General features: G+C 47.1%; 1 protein-coding gene across 1 annotated transcript in view; it reads left to right on the top strand.

Annotated features, from left to right (window-relative positions):
* CAPN5 (calpain 5) overlaps positions 1-23,856 on the top strand; it is a 50,502-nt gene that overhangs the window by 5,103 nt on the left and 21,543 nt on the right. The window contains exon 2 of the mRNA XM_069969539.1: positions 16,508-16,687. Within this exon, the coding sequence (XP_069825640.1) occupies positions 16,523-16,687 (165 nt within the window). The 5' untranslated portion in view covers positions 16,508-16,522. The remainder of the gene's footprint in view (positions 1-16,507; positions 16,688-23,856) is intronic.

Here is a 23,856-nt window from a genome sequence, read left to right as displayed (position 1 = left end):
CAGGACTCAGAAGGGAATATGTTGTCATCAAACTCCCAGTGGTGCAGCCTCAGGCCTAGCACCTGTGACATCATGGTGCATAGTGTCAGGTGTTGCCGCCTTGATGAGGCCTCATGGACATGAGGAGGCCATGATGTCTCTCTCCGTCTGTGTCTTTGAGGGATGGGTGGGGTGTCATTCTAAGAAAATGGTATACCACAGACCCCTGATCGCAGACGGCCATCGCTCCTCCTTACAGCTGTTTCTATGACAGCCGGTGGTTATTACGTTACAGCAGCTTTTATAACAAGCGGCAGTTTCCTCATGATAATCTCCAACAACATCTGTGTCATATGTCATCCGGACGCGGCCGCACACTGATATTGGGGATGGTAGGTGGGTCCGTGGTGGTGACCATACGTAACCTGGTGAGACATGGAATAATAGATAAGTGTTGTTCATCCCTTTAAGACATAAGGGTGGCCATATTGTTGTCACCCAGCTTTCCCAGATGCTGCCAATTCAGTGCAGGGATAAGTAACCTTCGGCCCTCTAGTTGTTGTAAAACTTTGCTTTGGCTGTCCAGGCATGATGGGAATCTTAGTTTAACAACAGCTGGAGAACCGAAGATTCCTCATCCCTGCTTCAAGTGGAGGTTGGATACGTTGGTGATACATTATAGATACACTCTCATTGTATCCCCCTACTCTCTTCCTCATCTGTCTTTTACCATTCTTAAGAAGAGCAGCCATACTTCTGTATTAATAGGTTTTTGGTACAGGGCCCGGCCCTCAGAGCAAACATTCATTGTGTGTTGTGTACGAAGCTCCGGCTGCTTTGTGTATCTAATCCGCACATTGTTGGTCTATATGAGAACATTGTAACGTCCCTCCCTTTGTGTAAAGTCACTGTCCGTTCTCCGCCAGGGGATCTGACGCCAAATTATAATGCTGAGAAACCTCGGACTATCCTGAGCACCATTACGTCCTCTACTCCACTCGCCTTCCGAGCTGAACTCACAATTCGAAGAATAGGACTAGCTATGTACAATGTATCGGTCAGAAATCCAGGCTGTAGAGCTCACAGAGCATTGTCTACACTGTATACAGCTGAGAGCAGGACTAGTTATGTACAATGTATCAGTCTGGGGTCCAGGCTGTAGAGCTCACAGAGCATTGTCTACACTGGATACAGCTGAGAGCAGGACTAGCTATGTACAATGTATCAGTCAGGGGTCCAGGCTGTAGAGCTCACAGAGCATTGTCTACACCAAGCAGTATCTGTAGCAGTTTTTGCCCTGGGGATGTAAACAAGTATAATCCTATTCCCCGACATCTTGAAGAATTGAAGAATCTTAAAGAACTGTTTATTATACAGTAATTCTGCTTTCTATACAGTTATCACCTCTGATGTCACCATTATAAATATCCTATGATGTCATCACTTGGGAGGGGGGGGGGGGTCATTGCTCCTGTGCTGTATGAATATAGATCTGAGAACCACATCCCACCAGCTGGGGACTGTTATATGTAAAGTTATATTATATATAATATATATATATATATATATATATATATATATATATATATATATATATATATATATATATATATACACACATATACACTCACCGGCCACTTTATTAGGTACACCTGTCCAACTGCACGTTACCACTTAATTTCTAATCAGCCAATCACATGGCGGCAACTCAGTGCATTTATGGTGCGTTTACACAGGCAGATTTATCTGACCAATTTTGGAAGCCAAAGTCAGGAATGGACTTGAAAAGACAGGGAATCTCAGTCTTTCCTTTATGACCTGCACCCTGTTTATAGTCTGTTCCTGGCTTTGGCTTCAAAAATCTGTCAGATAAATCTCTCTGTGTAAACGCACCATTAGGCATGTAGACATGGTCAAGACAATCTCCTGCAGTTCAAACCGAGCATCAGTATGGGGAAGAAAGGTGATTTGAGTGCCTTTGAACGTGGCATGGTTGTTGGTGCCAGAAGGGCTGGTCTGAGTATTTCAGAAACTGCTGATCTACTGGGATTTTAACGCACAACCATCTCTAGGGTTTACAGAGAATGGTCCGAAAAAGAAAAAACATCCAGTGAGCGGCAGTTCTGTGGGCGGAAATGCCTTGTTGATGCCAGAGGTCAGAGGAGAATGGGCAGACTGGTTCGAGCTGATAGAAAGGCAACAGTGACTCAAATAGCCAACCGTTACAACCAAGGTAGGCAGAAGAGCATCTCTGAGCGCACAGTACACAGTATGGGCTACAGCAGCAGAAGACCACACCGGGTGCCACTCCGCTCAGCTAAGAACAGGAAACTGAGGCTACAATTTGCACAAGCTCATCGAAATTGGACAGTAGAAAATTGTAAAAACGTTGCCTGGTATGATGAGTCTCGATTTCTGCTGCGACATTCGGATGGTAGGGTCAGAATTTGGCGTCAACAACATGAAAGCATGGATCCATCCTGCCTTGTATCAACGGTTCAGGCTGGTGGTGGTGGTGTCATGGTGTGAGGAATATCTTGGCACTCTTTGGGCCCCTTGGTACCAATTGAGCATCGTTGCAACGCCACAGCCTACCTGAGTATTGTTGCTGACCATGTCCATCCCTTTATGACCACAATGTACCCAACATCTGATGGCTACTTTCAGCAGGATAATGCGCCATGTCATAAAGCTAGAATCATCTCAGACTGGTTTCTTGAACATGACAATGAGGTCACTGTACTCAAATGGCCTCCACAGTCACCAGATCTCAATCCAATAGAGCGCATCTTTGGGATGTGGTGGAACGAGAGATTGGCATCATGGATGTGCAGCCGACAAATCTGCGGCAACTGTGTGATGCCATCATGTCAATATGGACCAAAATCTCTGAGGAAGCTTCCAGCACCTTGTTGTATCTATGCCACGAAGAATTGAGGCAGTTCTGAAGGCAAAAGGGGGTCCAACCCGTTACTAGCATGGTGTACCTAATAAAGTGGCCGGTGAGTGTGTGTATGTATATATATATATATATATATATATATATATATATATATATATATATATATATATATAAAAAAATATAAATTTTATCCCCTAGAGAGTGTGCAGGGCGTCCTGAGTGATGTAAGTACATGGAAGTAGGTCAGGGCTCTGTGTATATACTCACAATATAACAATATAGAGCTGTCAGGATCAGGAAGAGTCTCATGACGATCACAATGAGGTGGAGCCCCAATCACCGCAGCTTCCTCTTCTGTAGTGTATGATGTATATAGAAGAATATAGATCATAAGACTGCCAGAAAATGCAAAAATAACTCAACCTCGGGGGAATGGGACAGGTCCATCCTATATATCTCATAGTTACTCTTTGTGCCAGCCCCCCCAGATATAAGATTCTGCAGTGAATACCTTTGTGTTCTTTCTGAATCTGGGGAAGCTGGGTGCCGGCCCTTCCTAGAGTGTGTGTGTATATATATATATATATATATATATATATATATATATATATATATATATATATATATATATCACCATACAATGAAATGTTCTGCAGCTTTCTGACTTGCTCACTTTTCACTAGATCTCGCTGACCGTGAATAGAAATATTGGATAGTAAGATCTGTACAGAACTAGTACTTTGCATAGCGGAGTCTTTGCTTCAGATCATTTGGTTCTCAGGGACACCGCCCCACTGTCCCTGATTGTTTTAAAGGGCAACACCACCCACAATACGTAGGGCTTCTACTGCTTCGTTCAGCTGATCATGATAGAAATATCACGATCTGTAGATGAGTGGAAATATTGTGGCAACAATCACTTGTGATCAATAATAGCAGAAAGGTTGGATAGATAATCAGGACTTCTCATATACAGCTATAGTAGAGCCTATGCAACAACTGCTAGATAGAGGGTAATGCTGACTGTTATGGAGGATTATGACCACAAGCTCATCTTGAAGGGGTTTACTGGAGAATTTGTCAGCTATCCAGAGTATTGGGGTTCATTGTCCTTTATAAAAAATATAGACTTTACCATTGACTCCAAGGGGTGTAGAGACCAGACTGTGCCAGTGACTGCAGGGGGTGTAGAGACCGGACTGTGCCAGTGACTGCAGGGGGTGTAGAGACCGGACTGCGCCAGTGACTGCAGGGGGTGTAGAGACCGGACTGCGCCAGTGACTGCAGGGGGTGTAGAGACCGGACTGCGCCAGTGACTGCAGGGGGTGTAGAGACCGGACTGCGCCAGTGACTGCAGGGGGTGTAGAGACCGGACTGCGCCAGTGACTGCAGGGGGTGTAGAGACCGGACTGCGCCAGTGACTGCAGGGGGTGTAGAGACCGGACTGCGCCAGTGACTGCAGGGGGTGTAGAGACCGGACTGCGCCAGTGACTGCAGGGGGTGTAGAGACCGGACTGCGCCAGTGACTGCAGGGGGTGTAGAGACCGGACTGCGCCAGTGACTGCAGGGGGTGTAGAGACCGGACTGCGCCAGTGACTGCAGGGGGTGTAGAGACCGGACTGCGCCAGTGACTGCAGGGGGTGTAGAGACCGGACTGCGCCAGTGACTGCAGGGGGTGTAGAGACCGGACTGCGCCAGTGACTGCAGGGGGTGTAGAGACCGGACTGCGCCAGTGACTGCAGGGGGTGTAGAGACCGGACTGCGCCAGTGACTGCAGGGGGTGTAGAGACCGGACTGCGCCAGTGACTGCAGGGGGTGTAGAGACCGGACTGCGCCAGTGACTGCAGGGGGTGTAGAGACCGGACTGCGCCAGTGACTGCAGGGGGTGTAGAGACCGGACTGCGCCAGTGACTGCAGGGGGTGTAGAGACCGGACTGCGCCAGTGACTGCAGGGGGTGTAGAGACCGGACTGCGCCAGTGACTGCAGGGGGTGTAGAGACCGGACTGCGCCAGTGACTGCAGGGGGTGTAGAGACCGGACTGCGCCAGTGACTGCAGGGGGTGTAGAGACCGGACTGCGCCAGTGACTGCAGGGGGTGTAGAGACCGGACTGCGCCAGTGACTGCAGGGGGTGTAGAGACCGGACTGCGCCAGTGACTGCAGGGGGTGTAGAGACCGGACTGCGCCAGTGACTGCAGGGGGTGTAGAGACCGGACTGCGCCAGTGACTGCAGGGGGTGTAGAGACCGGACTGCGCCAGTGACTGCAGGGGGTGTAGAGACCGGACTGCGCCAGTGACTGCAGGGGGTGTAGAGACCGGACTGCGCCAGTGACTGCAGGGGGTGTAGAGACCGGACTGCGCCAGTGACTGCAGGGGGTGTAGAGACCGGACTGCGCCAGTGACTGCAGGGGGTGTAGAGACCGGACTGCGCCAGTGACTGCAGGGGGTGTAGAGACCGGACTGCGCCAGTGACTGCAGGGGGTGTAGAGACCGGACTGCGCCAGTGACTGCAGGGGGTGTAGAGACCGGACTGCGCCAGTGACTGCAGGGGGTGTAGAGACCGGACTGCGCCAGTGACTGCAGGGGGTGTAGAGACCGGACTGCGCCAGTGACTGCAGGGGGTGTAGAGACCGGACTGCGCCAGTGACTGCAGGGGGTGTAGAGACCGGACTGCGCCAGTGACTGCAGGGGGTGTAGAGACCGGACTGCGCCAGTGACTGCAGGGGGTGTAGAGACCGGACTGCGCCAGTGACTGCAGGGGGTGTAGAGACCGGACTGCGCCAGTGACTGCAGGGGGTGTAGAGACCGGACTGCGCCAGTGACTGCAGGGGGTGTAGAGACCGGACTGCGCCAGTGACTGCAGGGGGTGTAGAGACCGGACTGCGCCAGTGACTGCAGGGGGTGTAGAGACCGGACTGCGCCAGTGACTGCAGGGGGTGTAGAGACCGGACTGCGCCAGTGACTGCAGGGGGTGTAGAGACCGGACTGCGCCAGTGACTGCAGGGGGTGTAGAGACCGGACTGCGCCAGTGACTGCAGGGGGTGTAGAGACCGGACTGCGCCAGTGACTGCAGGGGGTGTAGAGACCGGACTGCGCCAGTGACTGCAAGGGGGTGTAGAGACCGGACTGCGCCAGTGACTGCAGGGGGTGTAGAGACCGGACTGCGCCAGTGACTGCAGGGGGTGTAGGGACCGGACTGCGCCAGTGACTGCAGGGGGTGCAGGGACCGGACTGCGCCAGTGACTGCAGGGGGTGCAGGGACCGGACTGCGCCAGTGACTGCAGGGGGTGCAGAGACCGGACTGCGCCAGTGACTGCAGGGGGTGTAGAGACCGGACTGCGCCAGTGACTGCAGGGGGTGTAGAGACCGGACTGTGCCAGTGACTGCCGGGGGTGTAGAGCTGCTACAGGGGGTGATAATGTATAATAGGTGACCGCTTTTTGCTTATGCGGTTGCACCTTTTGTCCGGCTCATTAATGGTTAATAAGGCTTTGCCTTGGATTTGTGCGTTCCGTGTCCGGAGGTTTCGGCTCTAATGAATGGGATCACTTAGCAGCAGCTATTTCCACTAATGGACTCTGAGAAGTCATCATTGATCAGATTGAGGCCGGATCGGTGACCACAGGCTGGAAGCATTTAATGTGGAAGACTTCTGAGCAGAGGATGGAGTGAAGCTTAGTGCACCGCTGCCTATGTGACCGATACTGCGGGTATACTGTGTTATCAGGACCCATTCTGGGTGATGTCCTAAAAGAGTTGACTTGGTGATCACTAACACCCCCCATCCACATATTGGATGCCATACACTGCTTTAGCCTCATAATATTAAAACCTACGTGTTAAACTCACCAACTTTATTTTGATTAATATATATTTCTCCTCGCTTTGTAAAGCGGGGGCAGATATCTTTCTTTAGTCCCTACCCATCTACAAGTCCCAGTGTGCATGGAGTTGTAGTTGTGCAGTGACTGGAGAGTCACTGGTTGGAGGCCAATGCTGCAAAAGGTCCAGTTAGTGGCCACAAAAAAGAATGATACCCCCAATTAGTAAGCGATTCTAAGCAGGGGCGGGGCTAGTGGTGTAACAGGGGCTGCTAGGGGGCCGGCTGCTCAGTAAGCCCTCCCCCACAGAACCATTGTGATAGGGGCAAGGAAAAAAAGGGCATTCTTCACCAGAAATTCATCTCCATCCTAACCCAGAGGAAGCGTTATCTTCTATAATTTAACCCAGTATATTATACGCCATGGAAATATTGAGTTTTCCAGATGATTTGGAGCCTGTTTGTTTGTCAGTCAATCACATTATAATGTCTCTGCAGGTTTCCTGGATGCGCATTACTTATGCATGCTTACATATCAGGTGTAGACAGTCATAATCCCCCGTCCGGTCTAATGTAAGGACGTTACTGCAGAAGATGATCTATAGAACATAGGATTTATCCCTACAGTCTGCCTCCATTAAAGGGGTACTCTGCTTTCTTATCAACTGGAAAGTTATATAGATTTGTAAATTATTCCTTTTTAAAAAAAATCTCCAGTCTTTCAGTATTTATCAGCTGCTGTATCAGGGCTCCAGACTAAAAAATTTACTTGGGAGCCATTGGCTCCTAACCTGAAAAATTTAGGCGCCAAATAGAATATTTGGTCGCCAACATTTTAAACCATGTAAAATTAATGTTATGTTAAATGGGACTTACTGTGTGCAGAGGCCACGGCAGCCTCCTCCTCCTTTAGATCCTTTCTTTTCTTAGTTTGAAAACGTTCAACATGGAAACTTGCAACTTGACAACCATATACAGTCTGACTCAGTACTTCAGCTGCACTTGGCTAGCCTATTAATGAGGCTTACTCTTCTGAACTTGAACTTAAAGGGAACCTGTCGACCCCCGTGCTGGGGTGACAGGCTCCCAACCCCCCGTTAGAACCCCCTATACTCACCTCATCGCGCCAGGTCCCGCTTCTGAAGATGGCCGGGTCACGGAGATCTCAGCCGCTGCAGCCCGGCGTGCGCTGAGAGATGAGTCCAACGCTCATAGAGAATGACGGGAGAGTCCAGCGCTCCGTCATTCTCTATGAGTGTTGGACTCATCTCTCAGTGTGCGCGTCGGGCTGTAGCGGTGGAGATCTCCATGACCCGACCATGTTCAGAAGCGGGACCCGGCGCGATGAGGTGAGTATAGGGGGTTCTAACGGGGGGTTGGGAGCCTGTCACCCCGTCACCGGGGGTGACAGGTTCCCTTTAAAAGCTTGCAACAGTCTATACATACTGAGCTAGACTTATGACTGCAGCCATAGTGACCCCCCACAAGATGTGTATATAGATAGATATATCTCTCACCTAGTGACTAATGCAAGTGACCCCCTACAATACAGACACCTGAGGGGCCCTGATAATAATAATTGTGCATATATCTATCTCCCAGTGTCTGCAGCCAGTTTGCCCTACACTTATAGATGACCCCCTCTACCCCCATTATAGATGCCCCCTCCTCCCCCCCCATTATAGATGCCCCCTCTTCTCCCCCCCTTATAGATACCCCCTCCCCTTATAGATGACCCCCTCTACCCCCATTATAGATGCCCCCTCCTCCCCCCCATTATAGATGCCCCCTCCTCCCCCCCCCCATTATAGATGCCCCCTCTTCTCCCCCCCTTATAGATACCCCCTCCCCTTATAGATGGCCCCCTCTCCCCCCCTTGAAGATGGCCCCTCTTCTCCCCCCATTATAGATGCCCCCCCTTCTCTTCCCCCCATTATAGATGCCCCCCCCCTTTCCTCTATGCTAAGCAGTATTTAAAAAAAAGAAACACACAAACTCACCTGACAACCCGCTCCCCCGGCGATCCTCTTCTTCTTCGGACGCTGTCCCCAGCTGATGCGCGGCTGCCGGGGTTGTCCCGTCCTATCCCCGGCAGCGCGGCGCATCAGTGAGCTCCCTGTACGCCGGGGCTGTGACTTCTGACACAGGAAGCGTCTCTGACGTGCGCTTCCTGTGCCAGAAGTCAGGGCCCCAGGCAGCTCACTGATACGCCGCGCTGCCGGGGATAGGACGGGACACCCCCGGCAGCCGCGCATCAGCCGGGGGCCCGGACTTAAAGAGACAGCGTGCCGCCACCGGGGCCAGTCGCAAATGGCGCCCAGATTAATAAATCTGGGCGCCATTTGCAAAATGTCAGTCGCATTGGCGACCATTTTGGTCGCTATCTGGAGCCCTGTGTATGTCCTGCAGGAAGTGGTGTATTCTCTCCAGTCTGACACGATGCTCTCTGCTGCCACCTCTGTCCATGTCAGGAACTGTCCAGAGCAGCAGAAAATCCCCATAGAAAACCTCTCCTGCTCTGGACAGTTCCTGACATGGACAGAGGTGGCAGCAGAGAGCGGAGCGCTGGGCTTTAGCTGAATGATAGAGGGAAGCGCTGTGCTTTAGCTGGATGACGTCCATACACATTAATGGGTATACGCATTGATGGCCTATCCCAATGATCTGTGATTGTGGGGGTACAGGTCCCCAAGCAGACAGCAGAATGAAGGATCAGCTATCAATGTGGGTTTACTGAACTTCCTGTGATTGTATAGAGGGAAATGGTGGTCACTCGGACAGGAAATCACATGGTTCTTAGGCAGCATGATTCCTCCCAGGCAGCTACAGTGGAATATGTGTATTACATGAATTTCCCGAAGGCAGATACTTTGCGGTGATTATAGGCTTATCGATTATTGACCGGTCTTGCCGTGAGCCGCACCTAATACTCTTTACTCATAGGATTATATGGACTTTACTCCTCGCCACATTCTGCTCTTTGTTTGACGTTCATTGTACAATGCCAAAAAGTGACATAAGAAATGTCAAGATGAGGGTGTGCCGGGATCAGGTGTTCCAGATTTTTGCCCACAACATCATCTGACCCCTCAGATATATATGGGGGTCTTCTGACTATGGAAGACCTGGTGTATTGGAGTTCACCTGTTTCAGCTGCCCAGTTCTTTCATTCCCAGGGAGGATAAGCCGCCACCAGAGAAGTCGTGAGTGGACAGAGGTGTCTGGCAGCGGCCTTCCTCCCTCTATCTAGACCTAAATGTATGTAATACATCCTCTAGAGCGCTAACTACATTGCATGGCTTCCACTAGAATGCTCTGAGTCCTGTATAACTTCCATTAGAATGCTAGTCATACCATAGAGCATCTATTAGAATGCTCTCAGCATTGCGTATATTACAATTCTCTCTGGAGTGTAAAGCAGCCCTGCTAACTGCATGGTTAAACATTTACTAGAAACTGATTGGCTGAGCGGCCTGTCTGAGCTGACAGGACTGGGAAAGAAGCAGAGCACAGGAGGAGACCAGGAACGTGGAGAGAGAATGTAAAAAACGTTTAGGCAAAGACTGCACAGACATCGTTAAAGATGTCTGTGTAGCCCTTGCTAGACGATTATCGGGCCATGTAATAGGCCCAGTAAATAAGCGATGATCTAGCAGACTGGCGCTTGTTTACGGTATTGATCGGGCCGCCATTGGCCTGTGTAATAGCACCCTTACTATGCCTTTAGCATGGAATGATGTGCACAGAGTACAGTACCATGTAGAATGCTCTCAGCATTCTAATGGGATTAAACAATGCAATGCACTATGTATAGCATCCTTTAGAATGCTCTCTGCATTGTACAATTCCTCTGCAATGCTATGGGCACTGTATTGCATCTTGTAGAATGCACCCTACACTATATTTTACCACTAGAAGGCTGTGTACGCTGTATAGCATCCTGTAGAATGCTCTCTATATTGTATGCATTAGAATGCTCTCTGTATTGTATGCATTAGAATGCTCTCTGTATTGTATCCATTAGAATGCTCTCTATATTGTATGCATTAGAATGCTCTCTGTATTGTATCCATTAGAATGCTCTCTATATTGTATGCATTAGAATGCTCTCTGTATTCTATCCATGACAATGCTCTCTGTATTCAATCCATTAGAATGCTCTCTGTATTCTATCCATTAGAATGCTCTCTGTATTGTATATGGGGTATAGCAATGCTTTCTTGAGCCCCCGCTGCATTGATCATGTATTTGGCTGCACCTCCAGAATCGATGGCCTGGGGCGGTTCCATCCATCACGTTTCATCTGTGACATTTTGGATGCAGATCCCGGTAATGGTAGGCACAGCCGCCCAGGGTAGGGAGCTGGCACACGCCTGGCACTATAATAAGAAATGTAGAATATGCAGAAGAGCCTCCAGTGACCGCCTCTCCAGGTTATAACCGAGCAGCCAAGCAGAGAAAGTCATTTTTTACTTCTTTATAGAATTAGGTTTTATTGGATTCAGAATTCACGTCATAAATCTCCTATGTACACCGACCTGGAGAATGCTGAACGCTGCCAGCCGCCAATGCAGCACGTGCGTCCGAGACTTCAAAGCAGCTCCTTGACCCCAGTGGAAGTAGTTTTCTCTTAAGTCAGTGGTTGACATTGATTGGAAGCCCTAGAACATGACTGGGGCCAGAAATCTCTCCAGAAGGTGAGGTTACCCACTTGGTGGTTATTGCCCCTGTCACTAGTTAGGGTTGGATTGGAGGCTGGGGGTGACTGGTAATGGGTTGGAGGCTGGAGTGGAACGGCTTGGGAAATGGAGGAGACTGGTTTAAAGTGACTGTACCATCAGGCCGGGCTTAAACACTGGAGACGGGCCGACCCACCCCCAGTGGGAAGAAACCCCCGCCCCTGTATGATACGGCTCCATTGATTTTAATGGAGCCTCGTCATAGAGGGACGGGGGGTTCCTCCCACTGTGGGTGGTTTGGCCACCTCCAGTCCTTCAGCCCGGGCCTGATGATATGTTCACTTTAAGGGAGGAAACGGTTATGGGTTTATAGCTGGACATAACTGGTGCCAGTTTGGAAGCTGGAGGAAACTTTTGTTAGGTTTGAGAGTAGAGGTTATTGGTGCCAGTATGGAGTGACATGTCTGTCTGCAAAAGTGGCGGCGGCTGCAGTGAGCGAGAGACTCCAGAGATGCCGCATCAGGACATCACGGGAGGGCGGAGGAGTAAACATAACATGTTTATTATGTTTTTCAACTAGGCAGCATTATATTTTTAAAAAAAATTCTAACGCAGGATAACCCCTTTTAATGTGGGTTTGAGACCGGAGGTATCTGGTGCCATTATTGAGGCTTGGGAAAACTGGTTAAGGGTTGAAGACTGGAGGACACTGATGCCAGTATGGAGGCTGGAGGACACTGATTCTGGGTTTGGGTTATTAGTTCAGGGTAACTTGCTGGGGTAGAATGGGGTAATGGCTGGTTTGGTGGCTAGAGCACCTGACCCCATTGGCAGGTGGGGTATATTGGATGGGTGGAGTGGGGTATATTGGATGGGTGGAGTGGGGTAAATCCTTCAGGCTCTGGATTGACCAGAACCTAAAGATTATGGAACATTGCTTCCGATCATCAAAGATCTATGGAATGATTAATCTCCTAGCCTCTCCTTTTCGACCATATTCCATCTCTACCTCTCACCTCTCCGGAATAATCCCGCCAGGAGACGGACCCAGTGTCTTCACCCTCACTGAATTTTCCATCTTCCATTACTAATAGAAGAAGTAATTTTCCATCCTTTGCTCCTGGGATCCATCTTTGTGTAGGAAACCATTTCCCTGGGGGACTAGTGTTATATATAAGAGATACTGTCAGAGACGCATCCGGCTGCACCTTATGTTAGGGGGCCTTTGTGCCTATAGGGGGGATCAATGGCAGCACTGTCCATACGTGTCTATTGTAAAATTCTATTTCTGGGCGCTGATCTTGGGGTCCACAGTGGAAGGTAATTGTGGGGGGGATCCAGAGCTCTTCCATTCCATTCATATAGAAGTAATGATGCATCCGTGGTCTATGGAGGGGAGGTCTTGCTCCGGATGGCCCCGGCCTTGTGATTTGAGTGGTCTTCTCCTGTATTATCATATATTGCTCAGGTAGAGGAGCCTATCCTCGCGTCTCCAGGTATCAGGGTCATGTGACCTCACCTCCTCCATGGAGTCACTGGAGGATTAGCAGGATAATGGTATTAATGCCGGGATCGGGGTAATGGCTGCCGGGTCTTATGGAGGAATCATGTGATTAGCACCTTGTTGTACGGCTCCGGGATATGAATGCACAGTACAACTTCTCTTATAGACTGTATTATATGGATATATCGCACTGTGTACTGGGACATGGACTGTATATAAAAGTCTTAGGATGGGTCCACACTACGTTTTTTTAATCCGTTTTCAACAGATAAAAGGATGAAAAATGGAGGCATTTGTGTACATCTGTTTTGATCCGTTTTTCCATTGAATTCCATAAAACAATCTGTTGTTTTTTTATCGTAGGCAAAAGTAAGAACAGCTACGTTTGTGTGTATGTTAAATAAAAAAAAAAAAGTATGCGTTTTGATCCCTTTGCTTAGAATGGAAGTCAATGGAAAAACGGATGCACACAAATCAGTTTTTCATCAGTTTTTTTTGCAAAAAAAAAAAAACTGATTGCAAAAACGTAGTGTGAACCCAGCTTTAGGCTGAGTTCACATGGAGTAAAACTGGCGGTATTTCACAACGGAATTTCGCTAGTTTTGAGCTGGCCCTTAGAGGAGATTTATTAGGCCTTGTGCAGAGAAGCGTAGCAACCCCCATAGCAACCAATCAGATTACAGCTTTCATTTCTCAGAGGCCATTTTAAAAATGAAAGCTAGAATCTAATTGGTTGCGAAGAGCAACTGCTCCTCTGCCCAAGGCCTGATGACTCTCCCACATCATGTCTAGACAATGCTGAGAGCAGGACTGTGTACAATGTCCAGGCTGTAGAGCTCACAGAGCATTGTCTACACTGGATACAGCTGAGAGCAGAACTAGCTATGTACAATGTATCAGTCCGGAGTCCGGGCTGTAGAGCTCACAGAGCATTGTCTCCACTGGATATAACTGTATCACTTCTTAGCTGAGAGCAGGGCTAACTAGAATTTGGAAAAATAAAAAGTTAGAAAGTAGTCTGCCTTGTTATGTACATAATGTCAGGTCTTTCGCTTTCTGGCGGTGGAATGTCACCGTTCTGGTTCATATCAAGGAGATTCTTGTACTATAATCTGCTGCGCCCACAGGTGTTGGGTTATTTTGGTGTAGGATAGAGTCACATGTTGTGGTATTTTGTGGTTTTTGCCTAAAATTGCTATTTTTGATGCCATTTTGGAATGTTGGAACAAAAAAAAAAAATGCAATATGACCGTGATGTATGAATGTATATACACATGTGGGATAGGGCTGCAATTCACTGACAGCAAGTGGAGAAGTACTGTATATTGGAAGTTAGTGAAGTGTATATCTGTACGAGTCCGTTGTAACCCACGCAGTGACTATTGCCTGAAACATCGCCCCGGAGTAAATAAAGCACTTGAGGCGCGGGGTGAGCGGGAGTTTAGAGAGCGCGCGGAGGGGGAGTAGTTTACGGGTTGTGTACATTATATTGTAATATGTGCGGGGTCAGGATGGGGACAGCCAAGTGCACCCTGCGCCAAGCAAGATGTTCACATGTCGGAAGTCGTCTTGTAGCATCTGTGATGGGAGGCAGGAGGCGGTGTGTGCAGCGTAGGAAGCGAGGACGCAGGGCGGTCAGGTCACATGCAGCAGACGGTTTCAGCAATTTGAAACTATGGCCAAAAAATGGTTTGAGCGCACGGTTATAGCCATAAAGTGAGGACAGCAGGTGTTTTAAGTGAAACTTTCTAAACCAGTTTTTGGGAACCTTTGGCTCTTCGGTCTTGCAAAACCACAATTCCCATCATGTCTGGACAGCCAAAGCAAAGCAGGCATGATGGGAATTGTAGTTTTGCTCCAGCTGGAGGGCCGACAGCTTTCCATCCCTGTTCTATAGAGTTATTACCTCCCCTGTGGCCACTGTTGGGGATCCGGGCAGAGCGAACAAACCGGGATTAGACTCATCACCACATCTTATAACAACCAATCACAACTCTGCTTTCATTTTACCACCGCAGTATCAGAAATGATAGCTGAATTGTGACTGGTTTTCTATGGGCAACACAGAGAATGTCGCTATAATACAGCAACATAAATCTCCTCCCTTGTCTGTATTACACACACTGTGATGCTTTGTCTATGTGACTGCTCCTCGGGGGTGTGGCCTAGAACACCAGACTCCTCCCCCTCATTATGCTTCCTGCATCTCTTTATGCATTGGCTTATGTCTTTTTCTAGCTTGAATACAGTAGTAACAAACCCTCAGCTGCGAGAGAGTCAGCACCTGGCTATCTATATGACTACATTCACTGACAGCAAGCAGAGACAATGGATATGTGACATGCTCAGTTCTTATATAATCCCCAGAGATCTTAGATACTTCTTCTTTTACCCTTGTGGTGGCGTGTTACCTGATTTCACCTGTGAGGGTTTTACAGTATAAGAGCATCAGGATTTGGCAGTAGCAGGTGCTTTATGGGGGGTGGTAGAGCTGGCACAGTGCGGGCACCAATATAACTGCCAGTTGGCGCACCACAGTGCCCATCATTAGGAGACATTAGTCGGTGACTCATCTCCCGGAGTTTCTCAGAATTTCTGAGGTTTGTAAACTCCTGTGTATGATTTCCCAGAATGCCGAAGGCTTACTGACAGGAAAAACCGGTTGTGTGTGAGAATGAGCGGGGATCGGCTTACTGACCTGTACAGACACCTGCAGGGTTCCTAGGAATTCCCTTAGATATTTGTCTAAGCGCCATGTTGTCAGATCTAGTAAATAACATAATAGTAACAGTGCCCCATACGTTCTCCCAGACCAACCACATGGTGCCCCCCATATAACGTGCCACCCATATAGTGCCCCCATAACAGTGTAAGTGACACATGGCCACCCTTTATAGTTCTAGTACATAGTATGCCCAAAACAGGACCAGCCACACAGTGCCCCCCACATGATATGCCAGCCATGCGGTGCCCCCCTATGACAGTGCCAGCTACATGGTGCCCCCACATATGACAGAGGCAACCACATGGTGCCCCCCCTCATATTACAGAGCCAGTTATATAGTGCCAACCATATGGTACCCCCCATAACAGGACCAGCCGCACATTGTTGCCATCAGTGATGGGTGGGGGAGGGGAGCTTCTGTTAGGTGACTCCCCTTCCCATCATTCATCCCCCCTCTCCATTACAAGTTGCAGATGTCACTTGATGGAATGCAGAATGGAGTGTGTACAGAATAGGCTCAGGCAGACCCCAGCCCCATAAGTGCTCCCCTGATGTAGGTGATATATGGGAGTAAAGTTCTGTGATGGCTGCTAAATTATCTAATATTCTATAGTAAATGTACAGAACATGCAGGAAGAAACAGCAAAACTGAAGGTTAAAGCAAAATGTCGAAATTCTCAGATGCCGAATTAAAGGAACCTCTGTGGAAATGCTGATCTGATTGTGTGTGTGTGTATATATATAGTATAGTGAGTACTGCCCGGCCTGTCCTCCAGCCCACCCCCTCTATAGTCACCTCCCTGATGGTAATTAAAAGCAGACGTGTTCTCCGCCCCCTAAACCAAGAGAAAAATCCTAAAAATGTGAATTCCATTACAACCTGATTTTATGTCTTTCAGGTGATCTGATGAAGAATGTTCTCATCTGTGACAACATTCGGGAACCAGCAGTATTACGCCCTAAAGAAAGAATGCCAGAGGAAGAAGGAACTCTTTGAAGACCCCCTCTTCCCTCCTAACAATGACTCCCTGTTCTACAAGACTCAGCGGGTGCAAGGAGTGCAGTGGAAGCGGCCAAAAGTAAGTGAGTGGACAACAGTCATCAGAGCTGACCTATCACTTTATAACACATTACATTACATATCTAGTACTTATCCTGTACTATACTGCAGAGCTGCACTCACTATTCTGCTGGTGGGGTCACTGTGTACATACATTAATGATCCTGAGTTACATCCTGTATTTTATTCCTGAGCTGCACTCACTATTCTGCTGGTGGGGTCACTGTGTACATACATTACATTACTGATCCTGAGTTACATCCTGTATTATACCCCAGAGCTGCACTCACTATTCTGCTGGTGGGGTCACTGTGTACATACTGTACATTACATTACTGATCCTGAGTTATATCCTGTATTATACCCCAGAGCTGCACTCACTATTCTGCTGGTGGGGTCACTGTGTACATACTGTACATTACATTACTGATCCTGAGTTATATCCTGTATTATACTTCTGTGCTGCACTCACTATTCTGCTGGTGGGGTCACTGTGTACATACATTACATTACTGATCCTGAGTTATATCCTGTATTATATTCCTGAGCTGCACTCACTATTCTGCTGGTGGGGTCACTGTGTACATACATTACATTACTGATCCTGAGTTACATCCTGTATTATACCCCAGAGCTGCACTCACTATTCTGCTGGTGGGGTCACTGTGTACATACATTACTGATCCTGAGTTACATCCTGTATTATACTGCAGAGCTGCACTCACTATTCTGCTGGTGGGGTCACTGTGTACATACATTACATTACTGATCCTGTACTCTTTTTATCCACCTATAAAGCATAAGTATAAACATCTAAAACACAAAACAATACATACAGGAATGAGCACAGTGAAACAAAAGTCATAATTGATTGGCTATCCCAATGTATACAGAATACGTTCCTTTCTCTCCTTAATTTGTACAATAAATAAGAATCCCGACATAATCAGATCTTGTTATATCTTCCCATTTTTCTCTTCTTTATTACAGTGTACTTATATTTTTTGTGATTTTATTTTCCTTTAATTTTTTTTTTTTTTTTTTTTTTTACACTTTTTTTGTGGTTTTTATGCATGTTTTCAATTGAAACCAAAGCCCTGGGCTGTTTCCATTCAGAGCTTGTGCGCCTCTCCTTCCTGACTTCTCCTAGCAGTTGTCTTGAGATTGTTTTGGGAACAGGGAACAGGCTCCGCTATGTGCTGGAATACCACTTTAAGTGTATGTTCTGCCATATATTTGCAGTATACATTCAGTTCGTGTAGCTTTTACTGCATTATAGCTGCCTGATTTCTCAGGTCCTTGCATAGTACACCGCACTCCTCAGTGTTTACTCTATAATAACCTGCTCATATAAAGCGTCTCTTATATACATGAGTAAATTATGCAGGAATTGGAGATATATTGCAGTTTACTTTTGGCACGGGGCGGTTTTCGTTAATGGGTTTACTTAACCATAGAAGTGAGCATCCATCATCATTTGTATCCCGACAGCAGTGAGACGTCCGTGTAAAAGATGTTTTCTGGGCCTTGCTCCATTGTGGATCTCATTGGCAGTCAGTGGACCGTCACTCGGCTGACCAGGCCATTTGGCAGTGTGTCAGAGTGTGAGGGTTATAGATGCCGTCTGGTCTGGATGTCAGCATTAATAAAAGTGAGGAAAACGGCTGAAAGTGTCCGCAGATTATTGCAGCAAGTCCAAGGTTTTTGTAGAGGCTGTGCCTAGTATGACAATTGTAGCTACTATAATACTGCCCCCTATATACAAGAATATAACTACTATAATACTGCTCCTATATACAAGAATATACCTACTATAATACTGCTCCTATATACAAGAATATAACTACTATAATACTGCTCCCTATATACAGGAATATAACTACTATAATACTGCCCCCTATATACAAGAATATAAATACTATAATACTGCTCCTATATACAAGAATATAACTACTATAATACTGCTCCTATATACAGGAATATAACTACTATAATACTGCTCCTATATACAAGAATATAACTACTATAATACTGCCCCCTATATACAGGAATATAACTACTATAATACTGCTACTATATACAAGAATATAACTACTATAATACTGCTCCCTATATACAAGAATATAACCACTATAATACTGCTCCTATATACAAGAATATAACTACTATAATACTGCTCCCTATATACAGGAATATAACTACTATAATACTGCTCCTATATACAAGAATATAACTACTATAATACTGCTCCTATATACAAGAATATAACTACTATAATACTGCTCCTATATACAAGAATATAACTACTATAATACTGCCCCCTATATACAAGAATATAACTACTATAATACTGCTCCTATATACAAGAATATAACTACTATAATACTGCTCCTATATACAGGAATATAACTACTATAATACTGCTCCTATATACAGGAATATAACTACTATAATACTGCTCCTCCTATATACAGGAATATAACTACTATAATACTGCTCCTATATACAGGAATATAACTACTATAATACTGCTCCTATATACAAGAATATAACTACTATAATACTGCTCCTATATACAAGAATATAACTACTATAATACTGCTCCTATATACAGGAATATAACTACTATAATACTGCTCCTATATACAGGAATATAACTACTATAATACTGCTCCTATATACAAGAATATAACTACTATAATGCTGCCCTTATACACAAGAATATAACTACTGTAATAGAAGACCTATAGGTAAGAGCAGTATAGCAATGATCTATAGTGGTCATTCCCAATAAGTGTATATATCGGTGGAGTTACACTTCTGGGCCTTCTATATAACATTTGTATATCAGACATGGAAACGTCCCACAGCGATGACTGGAAGCTATAAATCTTCTCCTTTCCGGTATGAGGGTGAGATCAGATTCATTGTGCTGGGAGAACGTTCTGCCTAATTACATCAACAATCAATGGGATGTGGCGGTATTATTAGCAGCTCTAATGGAGGAATAAAAATCACTGCTGGCCCTGATCCTGAGGTATACGGGGACTGTGTCGGGAATAGAGATTACTGCTAGAGATGAGCGAACCGGGTTCAGGTTCAAGTCCATCCGAACCCGAACTTTCTGCATTTGATTACCTGGGGCTGTTGAACTTGGATAAAGCTCTAAGGTTGTCTGGGAAACATGGATACAGCCAATGACTATATCTATGTTTTCCACATAGCCTTAGGGCTTTATCCAACTTCAGCAGACACCGCTAATCAAATGCCGAAAGTTCGGGTGCGGATGGATTCGAGCATGCTCGTGGTTCGCCCATCTCTAATTACTGCCGTATCCTGGAACTGCTGCCCCCTGCTGGGCATTATGCTGTTGGGATACACCCGGTGTAGCGCAGACATAGGTAACATTATATGTGGTTCATCTTCTCTTATTAGTTTGCCTGGTTCAGTTGCTGTTCTATTGCTCTGGATCTGCTGATCATGTCTGAAGTTTGATCGGTCAGCTTCTTTCTGCCTTTCCCTGCACTTTGCTGCGGATTATAATGTCACTACAATCGATGTTCTCAAGAGGGCAGAAGTAGACTTTACCCTATAGCAGTCCCCTTTCCTGGTCCTAACCATGGCTACCTGGACTCAGATACCCCCAGGACTTACAATAGAACTGAATGTAACAACCAAACAGTGGCAAAAAAACAAAAAGTACATCTCAACATAAACCTGTAAGATATAACAAGAATAGATGATGATGATGATGATGACGACACAAAAGAATATGGATGATGGCTGTCAGGACTCTTTACAGGTGTCTCCTGATATAACACAAGTCAGTGAGTCAGACAGGGCCGCGCCCCGAGCCCACACCTCTCACATACCGCAATCACTGAACGGGAACCCAGGAGGCACAACAGGATTACAGCTCCGTACACACCGGGACACACCCTCAGGTTTTATTTACCTACAGGCTATATATAGTGCACAGTGCTACTTATTATACAGGGGATGACTCCACGATCACACAGCTTTATGGTTCTGCTAAATATATCCCACATTAGACTAAAATCCTGACCCGCCAGTAACAGCACCCCCTATGCTTCACTGTGTAAGGAGGGTCTGATGAGAGGTAGTAGCTGTAAATGTATTGTCATATTTGCTCCTTCCTCCCCTCTCACAGCATGCAGTCTCTTAAGAGAGACCCTGCAGCAGCATCGCCCTCCTCCCCTCTCAAAGCATGCAGAGACCCCGCAGCAGCAATCCCCTCTCACAGCATGCAGAGACCCTGCAGCAGCATCCCCCTCCTCCCCTCTCACAGCACGCAGAGACCCTGCAGCAGCATCCCTCTCCTCCCCTCTCACAGCACGCAGAGACCCTGCAGCAGCATCCCCCTCTTCTCCTCTTCAAGCATGCAGAGACCATACAGCAACAATCCCCTCTCACAGCACACAGAGTCCCTGCAGCAGCATCCCCCTCTTCCCATCTCACAGCCTGCATTCTCAGAATAAAGATCCTGCAGCAGCATCCCCCTGCTCCCTCAGTACAGTTTAGCTCTCATTCTGTAGATCTACATTACGGTAGCCATACTTTTTTTTGATAGCTGTTGGCTGACCGCTATCTCAGGCCATACACATGCACACTTACTGTGGAAGAGCACGCGTATCTTCTGAGCTAGGTCTGCTGGACCTTCTAGAGGAGCATGAATGCTGTACCCTACCATTCCGTTCCCCCCCATAGGCCCCCCTGCTGTACATCGCTGGCTCCATAAACCTTTTAGGCAGTGTTTACATCTGGTATGGCAGGAGCGGTGACATTCGCCGGTGTCACGCGGAGGACACATGTTCTATACTCTCTCCTCCCAGGACTCTCTGTACAATTCATGATCTGTCTGTGAGGCTCTGGCTGGTCTGTGTGCTCCACTGTGATGAATGGGGGGCATTGAGAATATACAGACTGGTGCAGGACCCTCACATTCACACTGGAGCTCGGCAGCAGAACTGACCCATTATATAATCCGAGACTGCAATAACAGGATAGACATTATCCACATTTCCTTCTGATGCTGATCCCTACTATTCATGCGGCTTTCCACATACATGAAGCTGTCACAGACCTTGTCTATGCCATATAATAATCATGCAGTGACCATCATATAATAACCAGACTGTGCGCCCCTCGTAGTGATGCAGGAAGCTATGTGTACATGGAGATTTGCTTTAACTAATAGGGGGGCGTCCATCTATGATGCCTTACGGGGAGGTGGGGATGGCCCCAGTTTGATTACTAGGAAAGTAGAAAAGTGGTGGGCATGCACTGATGGGAGGTGGGCCTGCTGTGACTATTGGAAGAGAGAGATACTGTGACTACTGGGGAAGATAGAGGAGAGTCATGGTAAGAAAGGAGGACCTGCTGTGACTAGTGTGTGTGTGTGGGGGGGGGGCGGCCGGGAAAGGAGGACCTGCTGTGACTAGTGTGTGTGGGGGGGGGGGGGGGGGGCGGCCGGGAAAGGAGGACCTGCTGTGACTAGTGGGGGGGGGGGGGGGGGGGGGAAGAGGGAAGGGGCAGTGACAGGTGAGTTGGGACTGCTGTGACACATAGGGAAGCAGAATATATAATATTGGTAGCTTTAGGTGCCACAATATGAGAAACCACTGTCAATCTGATCTTTGCAATGAGGGTAAGGAGCAGCCTTGTTGTCTAGTGATGGTTCTTGAATGGGACTTAGTTGCAGTACCAGGCACAGCCACCATGCAGATGAGGCACTGTAGGGAATGTGGTGGTTGAAAATGCAGATTGGATGCCCTGAGATCCAAGTAATGATGTCTCATCCTAGGGATAGATGCTGTATGGAGACCTGGATAGCGGCCATATTGGTTATCTAGATGATAAATGACAAACAAACAGATGTGCATCTGATTCATGGTGGTTACAGGTGTAATTCCCCGTGTCTCATCCAGGACAGCGCTGCCCTTTATAAACACCTTTGTCTAATCAAATCTACGGACTCATTACACACAGACCTGATCACTGATCCCGTCCCTGACATTAACCCTTCAGCTTCTTCACTTGGTATTTACCCAATTCTTATAACAAGATTTACTAATACAAGTACTAACAGAGGCTGAACCAAGACCGACGGCCATCACTGTCGCCTCTTATCCTGCAGTGTCCATCCAGAGGAAGGCAAAAAATAACTAGCCTCACCTGTAACCTAGAATAATAATACACCTCAGAAATGTATCCATATATATATATCTACTATAAGGCTATATTCACACAACGTATTTTTTCGTATTTCTACAGGAGTTATTGCTGATTGCAACAACAGCCATAGTTAATAGGAAAAATAGGAAAAAAATATGTTGTCTATTTGTCTATGGTATCCAGGCCGGAGCATATACACATAGTATACGCTCTGTCCGGGATCCCTCGCGGCGCCGCAAACAACTGACGTGTCAGTTTTCTGCGGCTGCTATTCAATGAGAGGAGCGGCTGCACATCACACCTATGGCTGATACTAATGCTGCTAAGCCTATTTTAAAAAAACAACTTTAGGATGTTGGAATATGAATTGATCAAGCCATATCACCCCGTGTACCAACGTGCAGGTCTCCTAGTTCACACGGGTCCCTACGCTAAATCCACACCGTGTCGGTCAGTAACCGCCACCCCACAAAGCGTGCACATGCAGGGAAGGGAGGCCATGGAGTGGCCCTGCAACCCCCATGTCACAGGACCAGACCCAAAGTGCCCCCCCCCAAAAGTCCCAGCCAGCACCACCAGCGAGGAAGGCTGCCCCCAAACAACACAAGTATGGATATGGTATTACACTCACCAAAAACTGCTGCAGACAGAATGGGAAAAACATGGAGGTACTGTCATGTGAGCACAGGTATATGCTCTGCTGACTTAGGTCACATGGGTCTTATAAAGGGGAGTGCCAGCTGCCCAGAAAGGGGACACGGTGTGGAGTTAGTGTAGGAACCCGTGTGAACCAGGAGACCTGCACGTTGGTATATGGGACGATATGGCTTGATCAATTCATATTCCAACATCCTGAAGTTGGTTTTTTAAAGGAGAAGTCCGGTAAAAATTTTTATTTAAGTATTGTATTGCCCCCCAAAAGTTATAAAAATCACCAACATACACTTATTATGGGAAATGCTTATAAAGTGCTTTTTTTCCCTGCACTTACTA

The sequence above is a fragment of the Dendropsophus ebraccatus genome, chromosome 5 (assembly GCF_027789765.1).
Source record: "Dendropsophus ebraccatus isolate aDenEbr1 chromosome 5, aDenEbr1.pat, whole genome shotgun sequence".
NCBI lineage: Eukaryota > Metazoa > Chordata > Amphibia > Anura > Hylidae > Dendropsophus > Dendropsophus ebraccatus.
This window is presented reverse-complemented; position numbering and strand designations above follow the sequence as displayed.